General features: G+C 38.3%; 2 protein-coding genes across 2 annotated transcripts; both read right to left on the bottom strand.

The window, feature by feature from the left end:
• Window positions 1-6: 6 nt before the first annotated feature.
• Window positions 7-3168, bottom strand: LOC135481702 (uncharacterized; the record flags this gene model as incomplete). Its single annotated transcript, XM_064761369.1, has 4 exons — window positions 2830-3168; window positions 1860-1934; window positions 567-642; window positions 7-31 (listed from the first exon to the last, which is right to left on the bottom strand). Coding segments are annotated over exons 1-4 (371 nt in total), but the record flags the coding sequence as incomplete, so codon positions are not given.
• Window positions 3169-10567: 7399 nt separating this feature from the next.
• On the bottom strand, window positions 10568-15374 carry LOC135481703 (protein FAM117B-like; the record flags this gene model as incomplete). The annotated part of the gene is made up of 4 exons (XM_064761370.1): window positions 10568-13191; window positions 13541-13682; window positions 14146-14419; window positions 15327-15374. Coding segments are annotated over 4 exons (672 nt in total), but the record flags the coding sequence as incomplete, so codon positions are not given.
• Window positions 15375-17248: the final 1874 nt, after the last annotated feature.

The raw sequence follows: 17248 nt of genomic DNA, 5'->3' as shown, positions 1-17248 counted from the left end.
ACTTACCTACATAATTCTCTGCTCCAGTTGACTGAAAAAATACACGTTGTACATTACACAATGATATAGCTTCCTGCTGTGTGTTAAACTCAATACATTCACAGTTGTCAGAAGAGTTTCCAAGTTTTAATCAAAAACTTTTCAAATTTCTGTATCACCCAGTTATCTTCCCTTGAGAAATATACAGATAGTGATGTCTCTCTTCGAAAAATGCAGTTCTCTCTCAAGATTTATTTTCTTATTTATTTATTTGATTGGTGTTTTATGCCGTACTCAAGAATATTTCACTTATACGACAGTGGCCAGCATTATGATGGGAGGAAACTGGACAGAGCCCGGGAAAAACCCACGACCATCCGCAGGTTGCTGCCTGACTTTTACGGCCGGAGAGGAAGCCAGCATGAGCTGGACTTGACCTGACAACGACTACATTGGTGAGAGGCTCCTGAGTCATTACCCTGCGCTAGCGCGCTAACCAACTGAGCCAGCCTCCTCTGTCCCATGACCAAGATACTGTGTATGTGAAGCACCATCTGGAAGGCTTACTCAGTTAACATCATACTTACTTCCATAGAAGTTTCGAATGCTTGGAGTGTTGTTTAAAATGTTACAAAGATCCTCAGCTTGTATAGCCTGTCTGTTCTGAAGAATGAGTGAGAGAAAACAGCTGGATAAAAATAATCTACATGTGCACGTATCTAATTATCTGAACGATTAGCGGATTTTCGAGTTCAAACTCCTTTCATTACTAAAAAGGTAAACAAAAAGTTCCCCTGTACTACATGTGACTGTTAGAAATGTTAGGAAACTGGCGTCTAAAAAATGTTTCACGAACAGTTATTAAGACAAACGACTGAGAAAATCGAAGAGCTGAGCATTTGTACCATGAACTTAAGAAGTTTCTCCAGGAAAGGGATGTCATTTGTGCCCCAAGAACATGGGATGGCGTTTGATCGGTAAATTATTGTCAACAAAAGTTACCCATAAGTTTTGAACAGTGATATAAGAGTCACAGCGTGACACTTTCTTTTTTACCTTCAGCAGTAAAAGTTTGATTTCTAAACAATTAAGTTACAGCTTTAATGTATAGTGCTCCACATAAACTACCCTCTGTCTTCTAATTTTTGGGACACCTGGCCTGTTTATTTTAGCCAATATGTATGTAATTGTAGCAGGAATATCAAGTTTCCTATAGAGTTTCTCTCACATGGCTAGACCATCTAATGAACAACATATTCATATCTTTACTTTTCCAAAAGGCTGGTGAACAAATGCAATATTCTACTTTCAACACTACTAATATTTGTTCCAAAAATTAGAAGAATTAGGGTAGACTGACTTTTTTATTTTTCACTATGGTGCTAATACTATGAGACCATTATAATATAAGATCATTATATTAAAGTCCAATTTTTTTGAGTAGTTGGCTGTACCGGTCAGTATACATGTACATGTAGAAGATGTTTTATTTATTTACTTATTTTACTGATGTTTTATGCTGTACTCAAGAATATTTCACTTACACGACGGTGGCCAGCATTACAGTGGAAGGAAACCAGGCAGAGCCCGACGGAAACCCACAACCATTCGCAGGTTGCTGACAAACCTTGTCACGTACGGCCAGAGAGGAAGCCAGCATGAGCCGGACTTGAACTCTCAGTGACCGCATTAGTGAGAGGCTCCTGAGTCATTACGCTGCACTAGCACGCTAACCAACTGAACCACAGAGGCCCCTGTACAAGTTGTGAATCATTCGAAAGTAAGACCAGATATATGTAAATGCATATACCAGTGAACTGTAGGCTACATAATCATGTATGCACATAAGCCTGATGTGCACAAAGGCTATATTTACTCACTCCATTTGCAGGATTTTTGGACATCTCTTTAACAAAAATCTCCCACAAGTCATTTGGACTCTGGAATTGGTAAGCCTACAAAACAAACATGTTGAAAATCACAAGATTATTGAACAGTCTTACATCAAAAATCACCGCTAATATTACTGGAATCTTTAATACTGCTACCTGAATGTTTAAAACAAACATGTACCTTAAATTAGTTAAACTCTGTCATAGTGGACAGTCACATCGCTGTGCAAAAAAGCTGTGAATTATTGTTTTGTAACGAAAATCGATTTATATGAAATACTAAATAAGGCCGATTCTCACAGTGTGACTTGTAGTACCAACTTGTAGCATACAGTTGAGTCCCACGGTCAGAACACCCGAATCATTTCGACATTTGTCGCATTCAAGTCGTGAGCTAGTCGAAAGAAATAGAGAAGGCTCTATTTTCATGATACAAATCACATGCGCTGGCTAATCAAAAAGTTAAAGTTTTTCTACTATAAGTTACACCCCTTTGTGTTAGTAATCAAAGCTTAAATTGTCAACAACTATGACGATACAAATGTTTGTATTGAGAAAAGCAGACTGGTGTAACGCTCATTGAAATTAATTTCTTACTCTATCTCTGTCAAGATTTTCTATAAAATTGCACATCATGTAAATTACAGTAAACAACTGATCATGACAAATGTGCTTACAAAAAAAACCAGGTCTTAATTAACTCAGCTAGTGAAATGAATGGGAAAAAAAACGTGATACTCGAAAAAAGTTACATGCCATCTTTGTTGAACACTACAAAGTCGAATGCTACAAGTTGGTACTACAAACCACATCGTGAGAACGGTCGTTTACGTGAAACTACAAATGCTACTTTTCTAAAGTTAAGCCTCCCGATCGATGCACAAAAAAAATGGCTGCTCCCTGTAATGGGGTTGCAAGTGTCCGAAAATCAGGTGACCAAACTGTGCATTAGTCTTACTTGGTACGCATTTGTTTGAAAGGCGTTGTTGTAGAAACTCCCATATGAGCCATAACATTGACTTGGCTGTCCGTAGTCTTGATACCGGTGAACGTCCCCGGGTACGGAAGGATGCTGTTGTTGTTGTGCATACAATTGAACTCCAGCGGCGGATGGCTGATACTGTAGTTGCCCGACGGGATAGCCAAAAGACATCTTTATGAAATGCTATTATAGTTAATATCTGCTTTTGACAACTCCTTACTGCATGGAGTGAGATTCTTTCAAATCGAACGATTCATCAAACAATTTGTAAAAGGCTGAGCTTTACTTCACGCCAGCAGATTTGTTTGTGGCGCTTTGATCAGCTCCATGGCAACGGTGACTGAATTACGGGAGCAGTTAGTATTTAGTTGTATCCCCCCCCCCCAAAAAAAAAGCAATAAAAAAACAACAAAAAACAAAACTGTAGTAAATTACATATATGTACACGTAGATTGATCTTTTTCTCTGAAGCCCAGGATTTTGACCACTGTCAGAAGTTCTAAATTCTAAATGAAACGGCCGTTTCCAGTCTGTATGGTTCCTAAATATTATTGTTACATACACCCCCTATAATGAGGGGATCACATATGTTTTAATCATGTCGGGTGGCGCTACTAGTGTGAACTAGGACCCTGTCATTCTTATAATGCATCTGTTTCTACTGATGAGCTGAAAACGGATATTTGGCATTAATAAATGGGCGTCAGAATCCTGCTTTATGGGTTTTGCGGGGTCCTCAATTCACTAAGCATCTAGTGGATTTCTCTGAAGACTTTGCAAGTCCAGTATATAATTGGTGTTCTACGCCGTACTCAAGAATATTTCACTTATTCCACGGTGGCGAGCATTATGGTGGGAGGAAACTGGGCAGAATCTGCGTGAAACCCACTACCATCTGCAGGTTGCTGCAGACCTTCCGACGTATGGCCGGAAAGGCAGCAAGCATGAGCTGAACTTAAACTTACAGCAACTGCATTCGCTGGAGGCTCCTGGGTCACTGCGCCAGCGCAGTATATAAAAGAGGTGTTAAATTGTCTAAAATTCGATAAACTCGACAAACCCATATGCTTTGTAAAATTGTTAAATCTTCTCACTGTTTACAAAAAAAAAAAAAAAAAAAAATCAGGGAACTTAATTGTACATGTATTACAAGCTTTTCACTTATATTTTGTCAGTCAATTTTGTCAAGGGAGGCAACTGACATGAAGTACCTGATGTAAACCTGTGACCGCTAACAGGTTTACACTGAGGAACTCCCCCTAGTGTGGTGTACACACTGATGCATATATACCTTATGATATTGGTTGATGTACATTATTCATTGGAATGGAGTCACCATCAAAAGAAACCATCACCACCATACTGGTGGAGAACAAGTCAGCTGTCTTCAACTAATCTAGGCCTTGGTACACAAATGATTGAACATAACATACATTCAGCCTTCTCTACTGCGTCTGCAACCAATATTTTAAAACATTCCGAGAGAGGTATGGCAAGTAGAGACGCAATTTGTACAGTTCTATGATGCTTGCATCTTAAATGACACAAACAAATTTTTTTTTAGCTATTTTCATAACAATTCTATGCATAAATTCCACTGATAAAAAAGTGCTTTAATGGTTGAAAAGGTTGGAAGATTTACAGTAGGCCTACCACTGACCAATTATTGTCGGCAAGGTACCACAGACAATAACAGAGTAGTCTAGAAATTGCCTTTCTAAGGCTGGGATTGAACTTGTACCTTGTGTTACAAAGTTCAAGAGGTTGGAGTTCGATTACATACAGGTAGGCCTACTCTCATAAGTTTCACTGAGTGTAGGAAGCCAAAGTCCTCAGAGTAACAGGCCTTTAAAAAAAAAAAAAAAAAAAAAATCATGTATGGAATTATGGAATGTCACCCAAATAACAGCAAGCTTGATGCCTATGCCATCAGGTAAGTGACCTGTAGGCCTACCAAACTTCATGTTAGACCACTTTAAATGGATACGAAATTGACTGACAGTGGAGACTGGGTTTCCCGGGTTAAATCTTGCAGTCTTGGTCAGGCTTGAATAAATGTACTATACCTAAAATTCAGCTTTGGCAAGACATAGCCTGGACGTGCCTATCCCTCACATTACCCAATCAGAATTGATTCTGTGTTCCTTTAAACCAGCTATCACTATTTTATTTGGTTGTTGCTTTACGCCGTAATAATCACATGAAGGTGGAGTGGGTGGAGGAAGAAATCCCCAGTGTCCCCAGTGTAAAGTACCGGCACTTTCTCACACAAAGTCGACATGGGTGGAGGAGGAAACTGGAGTCCCCAGTGTAAAGTACCGGCACTTTCTCACACAAAGGCGACATGGGTGGAGGAGGAAACTGGAGTCCCCAGTGTAAAGTACCGGCACTTTCTCACACAAAGTCGACATGGGTGGAGGTGGAAACTGGAGTCCACAGTGTAAAGTACTGGCACTTTCGCACACAAAGACGACATGGGTGGAGGAGGACACCGGAGTGCCCAATGTGCAGTAGACATTTTCTTGCACAAAAGTGATGTGGTTTTAGGAGCATTAAAAACAGGTAAATTTCCTGTCCAAGGAATGTTTACAGTTTACATCTCCTCCCATAGCGTTTGCAAGGATTAACACAGGTGGTATTTAATAAATGTAAGACTGGGTAAATGACCCCACAAGCACCAATGACTAATTATCAGGGCCCTATGGGCACAGACAGCAGCCCAACAAGTAATTTCCTGTTTAACCCCGTGATTCAATGATTATCAACCGTGGTTTGATTTATTAATTTATCGATTGGTGTTACGCCGTACTCAAGAATATTTCACTTATATGACCGTGGCTAGCATTATGGTGGGAGGAAACCGGGCAGAGCCTGGGGGAAACCCACGACCATCTGCAGGTTGCTGCTAGACCTTCCCACGTACGGCAGGAAAAGGAGGCCAGCATGAGCTGGACTTGAACTCACAGCGACCAAACAGCGGTTTGATTCCCACACCTACTAATTCAGTTACAAACATTAAATACGTAAAAACACACGCGAAGTTGTAACATGAATTTATTTCTAACAAATTCTCAAACAATATTGGTCATATCCAATAGGCCAAACTATATACAGCACTAAAACTGCATAACTGGGATCCAGCAACATATCTATAGAAATAGAAAAAGCAGCAGAACAAAAATTTCTCTGTCACACGAAAGTTAAAGAGAAACCAATGAAGAAGTACAAGTAATAAAGCAGCCCATGTATCAATGTTAAGTGAAGAGACTTCACTGTATGGACAATTTAATTTCCTCTACTCCCCCTCCCCTCCCCCCCCCCCTCAAAAAAAAAAAGAAACCTTCATTGATGTATGTGGCCTGGGATTCCCAGGTTAAGCAGTAAATTGCTGTCAGAAAATTTGAATGTGTAAGAAAAAACTGGCTATTTTCTATAAATCAGTTCTTTCACAGAGCAGAGTCACTAAAACTTGGAGCAACTTGTTCACTAAATATCAACATCTTGTTGTAAAAAAAAAAGGCGTTTATAATATGAAACAATACATTATAGTTGAGTGCAATGCACAATTACAAGTACATTCCTCAGTGGCATTTCTCCATATAACCTTAGTAGATGACCATCAGAGACTGTTCCTCTGAGAAGTGTTAAGTACTCAGAATCTTCAATAAACAGCTACAGCTGAATTCCAACACTGGCTCCTATGGCACGTTCAGCCTAGTATCGCACGCCTTGTGAAATGTACTCTTTCGCAACAAACATGGTATGAAAAGTGACCCATCCTACATCAAGAATACAACTGATAAGCTTTAATACTTCTTTCATATACCACCATGGTGCAAGTGAATGTCAATACTATAGAAAGAAAAATATAGATTTTAGAGTTTGTATTAAATCTGCTTCTAGAAAATGTGAGTCTTTGTAAAAATAGTAATTGGAAAATTACAACGTTTAACCCATTTGACCCATGACATAAGAGACATTTGTCTTTACGTTAATTTGAATGTGTTGTAGATTTAAAAAAAAAAAAAAAAAAAAACTTTCACACTAAAGACGTTTTCAACGAAGCAATTGTTTTGATTCACACACTGAAAAGTAGAACTTCTCATTAAAGCCATATTTACCTGAACAAGGTTAGGGAAACAAATAACATCTCTTAGGTACTTGACAAATTACAAGAATAGTAATTTTTATATATAATAATCGTAAAAAAAAAAAAAAGAAGACAAAAGAAAATTGTTTCCTTCTTCGGAATGTCAATTACAAATCTTGTTTCAGAACTTAACTTCACACCATCGAGATAAAATATCTTTCAAAATGGAATCAAACTTGGCATACTCAAGTGCATGGTCAACGGATGTCTGCTGCAACGCAACAGGCACAACGCAAACACATATGGTATGCTGTCACATCATGTATTCATGTACCACTTGCTTACAAACTAACTGGCGAGTGTTTCAAACCGATAATAACGAGAGAATATCACCGCAGACATGAATATTCAGCAGGGATTATGATGTATAACAGAAGGTTTAATGCCATGCGTACCTGGAAACATCATTAACTATCAAAATGCAAAGTTTTGCACCTCCAGTACTCTATGCACAATTTTACATTTTGCACACGAGAGGTTGCTTCATCATGTCTGATCCCTGTTCAGCTATGTAGGGCTATGGAGGGACATTTACCTGTACAGAGGTAGCAACACATCTTATTTCACCAAGCAATGAAAACCTTACAACATCAAAATCTGTCAGTGCCATCATGCAATGTCCACAAGAGCAGCTGAAAATAATCCAACAAAACATAAATCAATAGTTTCTCTCAATTTTGGGGGGAAATGAGAAATGGGTTTTTAAAAAGACACAAAAATGACAACAAAATACTACTTTGCATAACAATATTAAAACAATCAAACTGGAGGGAAGTGAAGACAGATTCTTGACATTTAGCATATCCCATAATCCTTCAGTTCCGAGAGCGCTTCAAAATGGAAGAGATTCTGTGATGCCGGTGACAAACTGTGTTCTTGAATGTCATCATGTTTTTGGGTTTTTCAACAAAGACCAATTCGAAAATGCTTACAACCTAACAGTCACTGAGCATTCGAAAGTACCAGCTACAAATTGAGATTGGACCCACATGTACTTAGCAATGTCAATGTGTATGTATATCTTAGGGATTTATCAATTTAACAAAATCATTAACTGTTTCTCCCCCTATAAAAACTTCAACATTCCCACAAACCGGTACATGTACTTGACCATACATACATGTGCAAAGCCAGGGTGTGAGCAACATAAAGGAAGACGTTTTGCTTTTTTTTTTTAAAGCCTGATCAACCATTAAAGCATGAAAACCCAGCCCCCAGATGTATGATCATACAACAGAGCTCTAATCTAAAGGGATACAGAATTATCGCTGACTGGCTCATATGAGAAACAGGCAAATCTCGGCTATACCGAGCCGAAGATGAATTAAAGATATGGAATACTCGATAGAGCATATTTCAGCACGACCAAAGGCTGCAGGATATACCCAAAGAAATCCAATCTCCACTGTGGGCCAATCCAAGATGATTTTGTAACCCTTTAATACAGAACAAGCAATGTGATAGATCCATGTCTGAAATACAATACATCATAAGGGTTTGCTCACCGATGGGATATTCTGTTAACGTAACCAATAGATATTGAGGTAATTTTTATGACCATTCCTAGCAAATTGATTTATTCATTTAACTGAGGTTAGTCAAGAATATCTCGATTTTTTCAAGGAAAGTCACATTTTTTTACTCTTATTTTCTGGTTTTTCCCCAAAAATTCAAGCTCAATACGTATGTCATATCAATGGAATGACTGCAGTCTCCCTCAAACTTTATAAAGTCCACGTAAAACGGCCATACAAATCAGACAGTAGGATCATCTTATCTTTCAAACAAACCTCAAAGTACCTTTCTACAATCAACAGAACTCTGCCGTGGATAAAATTTCAGGTGACTTCTTGTAGCGAGCAAAGTTTTGTGAAAATGATTTCTGCAGAACATAGTGAGGGAGGCAGCCAAAACATTACAACATCAAAATGGCAGAGTATAGAGTAGAAGAGTGTAAGGGTTGTTTAGGGACATATCAAAGGTGTGGGTAAAATTATATGTGCTTAAACATCTTATACAATAACAGTATGGTAGTGTGTTGTGCGTTTACCAAGACTCAACAAAGAAGCTTTTAACAATAACAAAATATCTATTTCTCAGAATGCCTAATTAAGACACAAAAACAGAGCAGGGGAAAACAATATTGAATTAACCAAGCGAACTGAGGAAATTGTAAATAAAAATGCTACTTGTGCTGTATGTGATTAAAAGTGACATCAAACATCCTCTTCCTAGACTCTATGATTGGATGAATGAAAAGGTGGTTGCACGTTTCCTGTCATGGAACAAAAAGAAACTATGGAATACAGTATCCTACCAATCTTCACTTTTTCCACACTATTAAACAGTACCTAGCCCTTTACAATTCTGTGAATGAGTGTCAAACAAAACCTGTTCCAGTCAAAAATTCAGTTTACATACAACTAAACTTCAAAACTAATAGGCAAAACTAAAATTCTGGTTGAATTCATCTACAGAATCTAAATTTAACAAGCTAAATTTTCGAATTTGAAATAAACAAATATCTATAGCAGTATTTTAAAATTCAGCAAAGGTTTGAATTTAAAACCGACTACAGTATGATGAGAAATTACTAGTGTAATAAGGTAAATGAATGCTCCAATACAGAAGAGTGCATACTGAGATTTGTGGAAATGCACGGTAGTTTTGATTACATGTTGATATGGTTAAATGTTAAAATTGTTGACTAGCTGTTTATAAAAAAAAAAAGTCTATCACAGTCATGCTAACTCATTCACAAAAAACAAAAACTATTAAAGCAGTGTACTTAGCGTGGGCTGGGTGGACAGTGTACGGGTCGGAAAAGAAACTGAAAAGAAAATCTGAACCAAAACATGAGCTTCAAATAATGCTCCCGAAAGATACAGGCTACATGGACATGGTTTAAAGTCTAAATCATATAGCCTAATTGGCGAAAAGCCTTGGCAAAGCTAAAAGTTATGCTGGCCTGTTCTCAACTCTACATGTACATGCCCACAGATTGTGTCTGTAATAGTGAGTACATGCATGTATGTGTGTTTTCCGAAATGACATTGAAGTAAACGCTACAGACTTGAGTTTACAGTCTAAAATCGATTGTACAAAATTAATCAATGAAATAGAGTTATGCACAAAGATTTGTGGAGATACACACCATATATAAAAATGCACTCTTCATAAGAGGCTATTCCTTTTCTAGCGTTCTACAAACTTGTCTTTAAGGCAGAGAATGGGAGACAACCCATAACTACATACACTGTACAGGTAGATTATACCCAACCTGAGCCACATCAGTTGAAGGTCTGCCCATCTTTAGCTATACAGATTTACACAACTTACAACGCCAAAAAAGAAAAAAAAAATGATATACTAGTAACTTCTAGATTTCATATTAACATATGGAAAAAAAAACAAACAGAAAATACATTTCGTGTGGGCCTTTGTAACAATGAGGAAGGGCAACAAAACTGTACACAGGGCTTCAAACAGGTACATTTATATATATATATATATATATATGTGTGTGTGTGTGTGTGTGTGTGTGTGTGTGTGTGTGTGTGTGTGTGTGTATATATACAAAAGGTTGGGCAACAAATAAATTTACCTGAAATTATGAGACAGTAGAAGTACATACATGTACACAAGGGTAACAAATCAGTGGTGACAGTTTTAGGCATGTTGGGCAGTAAGATGTCAATAGAAGATAATGGGCGTGGACTGTCACATGACAGGGAAGGGGGTGTGGTAAAATGTAGTAGGTGATTCTGTAACACTACATGCACATGCAGGTTTGCTCTGTACAAAGCAAAGTAGCACTGGACAATGCTGTACAAACATATTGTTAGCAAACATGCACACAATGAACGCCTCTATGCAACGTCACAAACTTGAATCTGATCCATGTACAGGTACAGGTAAATGCAGCATGCAGGAATACAGGTCTTACAGTACTGTTTAAAACCATAATTTCCACCCCAAACAGCCAACCCAGCCATGTCGTCATATTCCAACACCTACACTGCACATACAGCGGCCCAGAGTATCAAAACAGGAAATTCTACCTTCCTGTAGATACTGTTGAGTGAATGGTCGATCACATTGTCTAAGGTCTGACCACCTAATGTACACTTTGCTATTAAACAGCCAATTGTCCAAATATCCCCTTTGTTGTAATGCACCGGGTATGGCATTAAGAAGTATGTGAGAGGACAGAGTTTGAAATACTACATTAACCCTCTCCAACCAGTCTAACACAGCAATCTGAGGTCGACCAATCAAAAGCGTATTAAAACTTAAACATGGCTTAAATGACAGTCTTGTCTTAATACAAACCCAATGGGATTTCATTCAAGATTATAATACCGGGCTTAACCGCTGATACACTGATGAATAGCCAAGGCCAGTCAGTCAAAAGTGTAGCAAAGTCAAGCCAGGCTTAAATCTTAATAACAGTCTCCTCCAAATACAAAGTAAATGATTTTTGAACAACTGTGACTCTGGATTCTGAAAAGCTGACAGATATATACATATGACCTTGCATAAAAACTGATACTTAATAAACCCAGGTACAGGCAGGGGTCAGCACTATGTAGGCCTACATGGAGGTACAACACAGCTTAGGGAGATGGCCACCAGAACTGATTCTACACACGATTCTCTGAACATGTACATGGAATTTAGCAATGTCACGCACCTGTAACCAGGCCTAGTCCACCTTTGAACATCCCCAGCTCTTTACAAAAAGGGAGGTAAATCTGGTAACATGTGCCCTACATGTACAATACACATGGATGAAAAACCAATATTGATAAGAAAACCTTGTGGTACAAGGCATGCACTGTTCAGTTGTGAACTTGGGGCTTATCAGGGGTTACCAGAGTTGCTTCCCTTTGCATAGCCACATGTATAGGTCTGTATTCAAATATGTGTGATGTTTCACCGGTCCACAGCACTGGTTCTCCACACACACAACCAATAATACGTCCAAGATAGCTGCAGCATCAATCCAGATGTTGTTCTCTCACTGTCGTAAGTACAAATGATCACAATGCCCATAAAAAACAGATTGCTTAAGAAAGCACAGTCATGCAAGCTATCCAAATGATCTTGTTTGCATTTCAACAACAGATTGCTTGAGAGCAGTTAGCCACAGTTCCACAAGCTGTTCACATGAGCTTGCTTGCCATTCACTGCAGTTTGCTTGACATCAGTTACATAATATGTTCAAATTACCTTTCTTACAAGTCATGGGAGTTTGTCTGAGAGCAATCACACAAGCTGTTCAAATTATCTTTCTGGTAAGTCACAGGAGCTTGTTTGAGAGCAATCACACAAGCTGTTCAAATTGTCTAGCTTGTAAGTCACAGAGGCTTCCTTGAGAGCAATGACACAAGCTGTTCATATCACTTTAAGTCACAGGAGCTTACATGAATGCAATCATACAAGCTTGTCTAGCTGGTAAGCCAGGAGCTTGCTGAAGTGCACAGTCATGCAGCATGATTGCAAATCAACACTAAGTCCTACACTAAGTACAGATCCAATGTGTGCAAAGGTTTTTGAAACTAACAGTTCAACTCAAAGCTTGCACAATGCTGAAATGCCAGACCCAAGTCAGGAATGGATCTGTTCATGTAGTATGCAGACAGACAAACAGATGAAAAGACAGTGTACATGTCCTTCTCAGTTCAAGAACTGTCAATACGGCCCCAGGTCACGAACAAAGCTCGCAAACACTCTTCAATACGGGTGTGACAGGGTGGGTGCCAGGTTTCAGAAATAATTCAACACGCAGATGAGATGAATATGAAAGTTACAGCCTGCGGGTTCCTGCTGGAGGAATGGTACAACCTGGTGCGTGTGCAAGTTCTGTATAACAAGGACACTGTAGTTGAGGGTACGGAGTGGGTGGTGGGGGGTTGGCTGGAGTCCTGCTGGCTGGCAATGACGTGTACGCAGTCTGCCTGGAATGACACTATGCTCTTCACTGACTCTCAATGCTGGTTTGCGGAGCAGTAGACTGAAGAACTGGGCTCTTTACTGCTAGGTGACCAGCGTGACCCGGTATGCTCATTATTGAACTGTAGGTTTCCTTCAATGATGCCGGACTAAAAGCTGATCCAGCACTTGGACGTAAAACGAACTCATTTGGCTTCACCGGCCGAAACAGCGGTTCTTTGATACGAGGTCTCCTATAAAAAGAATAAAACACATCAGGCTGAGGTTTCAATAAAGTGAGGATTTCATCATTTCATTATGGTTCGATGCGAAGAACATTTAACATGGCTATAATAGAAGTCTGGTATACAAACTGATTTATTTGATTTCTTTGATGAAGGACATATTCAAAAGAGTTTCACTTTATACAAGATGGCAGTCAGTGGAGGAACCCAAAGACTGGGTTAACCCACCAGCCTTTGGCAAGTAGTTGATTAACTTTCCCACATGTGGCACACAGACCAACAAACCATTGAAGACAAGTGATTTTCAAACAAATTCACTTATGCAGATAAGCACCATCTCGCCAGTTTTCGTTCTTACTCTTTTTCGTCAATGGCCTTGACCCGTTCACATCCGTCTGGAGGTTCGCGGACAAAAGAACAGGACTTATTGGGCATGGGACTAGCTGCCTTAGACTGTAAGCTGACGTCTGGGGACTCCGGGGACACTTCATTATCACCACCTGTCAAAAGTCACACAAAGACATAGTCAAAATACATTTAAAAATCAAATGAATAGGCAGATTTTGAAAACGTGAAAACTAAATTAGTCAACTTAAGTTTGGCCCACAAAAGTACTGCTTTATAGGCAAATAAATGTCATGAATATAACTTTTGGCACTGAAACTTAAAATCTGCCACATTAAACGATAAAAACAAAATGAAAATGCAGATTTCAGGTTTTTCTGATGGTATGGTAGGGCTACTTGAATATCTTTAAATCAGACAGTATCCAGGTTTAAATATAAATCAAACAGATAAAGCTAAACAGATAAATTTGCAGAACAGTGTTCTCTCAGATGCACAACAAACTGCAGGGAAAAAAAAACAACCACAGAGTGTTCAGTTGTTTCTAACAACTTAACACCAAATTCAAACATCAAATTTCTGAATTAACACCAGTTAAAAACAAGAATCTTCACACACCCTTCTCTTCAACTTTGGCTTCTGCCTCTTTGACTGTAGTGCAAACATCTAGAGAATCCCCGGCGCTGGACGGACGAGAGTTATCCATGGGCCCCGAGGGCATGATGGGAAGAGCTGGGCTGACAGAGTGCGAGCGACTGCCGGAGCTGCTGGTCGCCCCCTCGTCCACATAGCCTGAGGGCGTCTGGGTGTCTATACTCCGCGTGCTGCTTCCCCTACACAAATCTGGCCCTGGAGCACGACGGCCATCTTGAAGAAAAATATTGTCTGATATCTGAAAGAAGAACATTCCAAAATTTACAAGACTACCTAATGATGAAGGAATTCCTACATGTACACTGATTGAAATCCAGTGCAATCAGAAATAATACTCAGTCAATACCAAAAAAAAAATAAATAAATCGGATGTCATATCTTTGGTTGACTGGACATTTTCCCACTGATTTATTTCTATGCTTAACCCTTTTCTATAGGATTTCCTAAATAACACAATAATGGGTGAAATATAAAAACGTTTTGATACCAGTACCCTACGCAGGCACCCAAATTACAACACCCTCTAAAAAGCCTAAAGTGCAATGAATATTGTCTGATAAATCCTACTTCATATATCTGAAAAAAAAAAAAAAATTACCTATGACCATGTGTAGCGACTGTACAAAGACTTCCATATAATCTTGACAATATAAGTTGGTGTATATATGTAAGGCATTATGTTCAAGTTTCTTAATACCAAAAAAAATATGTTAACTAAAATTAGACTAATAAAAGTGTCCCCAAATAAAAAAAGCTGTATATGGCCATGCAATAATACTGGTTAGGTTCTGAAGCTTATTTTGGCTACAAAACCAAAATACAATAAAAACTCATGGTTCTCAATATTCAAATAAAAAGAAAATATCAATTGGACAGCATTCTTTTTTATAGGACTTTTTTGTGGGGGTGGAGGGGCACAAGGAGGAGGTGTGGCAGCTTTTTCCTTCATCACTATTATACACCTTGTCTGATGGTATTACTGAGCACATATGTATTAGTATATAAATGAACAAGAGCAAGCAGTTTCTGATCTGCCAATTTTTCATGACCTCTGCACAAGAGGTCAATTACATGTAGTGATAGCTGAGAGAATAACTGGTGTTATGCCAGCTGTGCCCACAAGGGGTCAGCTTAAGCCTCCTTACCTTTTCATCTGGCTCTTCCCCACTTGAGATAGTTAAGTTTTCTATTTCCTGCAAAACACAAAACATTAAGAACAAGATGTAATGGCAATTAGATTCTCAGTACACTTCAATTAGATTCTCAGTACACTTCAGGTAGATTCTCAGTACACTTCGAGTACATCCTACCAATATACATACTGTAAATCTTAAACCTTTACAACCACCAAGGCACCTTTCTCAGTGAAATTTATGCATAAAAGTATTATGAAAATGACACCAAAAATGATTTTCGTTGATAAAGATGTAAGCTTCATAAAACTGTGCAGATTACTTCTCTAAAACTCCACCGTTCTATCAGTCTTGTTTCAAAATATTGGTTGCAGTTATTGTTGAAAACGTTGCAGAATTATACGGTGCATGTACTGTATACAAGAAATTAAAGCACATTTAAATCTGTGACGAGTCAAATTACAATCTTACAAGGAATTCTATCAACAGCTCTTAATATGCAGACAATTCCACTGGGAACAGCTACATGTATTCATTGTTGCTCTGCACATACCAAATACTGGAAAAGCAAAACATAGATTTCCTGACTGACCAAATTTGCAAACATCTACCCTAATTCCTCAACCTTTTCTGCATATAAAAGAGCAACTTTCAGTGCATTCTATGCACATTTTTAATTTTGATTTTTGAGACAACACTATATTGGTTGGAGTGACCAAATTGAGGGTTTTACACAAAGTATAATTTAATCAGAATACACAAAATAATACCTTTAGAATATGCTTGAATAAACCTTGCAAACATGTGAAAAGATTGAATTACAGAACATGTATATTCTGCCAAATCACATGGAGGCAATAAATACACACCAAAACACTTACAATATGCTAATGCAGACAAGGTAAATTAAGTTTTACAAAATGAATCCTAATCAAAAGTGAGCTCTATTATTTAGTTACATGTACACAATTACTCAGTGACGGGATATGGAAATATACGTTGTCAATAGCCCTCATATGAGGATATGATGGTTACAGATTGCATAAATCCTGTCACTGAGCAACAGTGTAACAACTTTATCCTGCAAAACACCCATTAATTCAGCGCCGATATACAGGTAAAACCCCTAGGGAGATAACCTAGTCAGCAAGCACATGTAGCATCAGCTACAGGATATGTAGCCCCCACATCATGGTTGCTATCCAATGAAAACTGGAGTATTTTGTGACACACGGTTAAGTATTGACACATGGGGGGAAAACTCGATTTATCATCCCAAATTACAATCTACAAGTAGTATTAAACTTTAGGATTGGCTGTAATGAGCTACCATGGACAACTTCTAAGTGTATGAGGTCTGATATGGCAAATCTTTTAAATACATATTCCAAAACCTTCTTGGAATGTATTTTCAAAACCTTTTCTTATTAAAAAGACAAAGCCCATCTGCTGATCATATTACATGAACATGTGTAATGTGGAGTATGGTAAACTTAAAAAATTCTTGACCCTATTACAAACTAAACCCAAGGCCTGTGAAATGGGTCTATTGCTCTTCTTCTATTTTTGTTTTTCTTGTAACTAATGACCAATCATCTTCTAGTGCAGTTCATTGGTCTTCTCCACCCACAAGAGGCCCATCTGTTATTCTGTCTGTAATGGAGGACCTGGCCCAACCTCGTTAAGACATGATTTAAAAGAGAATGCATTGGACCAGAACATCGTATTATGATATACTGTAAAAATTTGGTTAGCAAGAAAATCTTGACTATTTGTACCACTGCTGTATGTGGTAACAGATCAAGGCCACATACTATAATACATGTTTTGGTCCTTACATTGTATAGTTATATGTCAACAGTACAAATATAGCAAGTACACATAAAGTACATGTATAATTTGTCAACCATTTTTTTTTTTTTTTATCTTTTAAG

Source organism: Liolophura sinensis, unplaced genomic scaffold, assembly GCF_032854445.1.
Source record: "Liolophura sinensis isolate JHLJ2023 unplaced genomic scaffold, CUHK_Ljap_v2 scaffold_580, whole genome shotgun sequence".
NCBI classification, from domain to species: Eukaryota; Metazoa; Mollusca; class Polyplacophora; order Chitonida; family Chitonidae; genus Liolophura; species Liolophura sinensis.
This window is presented reverse-complemented; position numbering and strand designations above follow the sequence as displayed.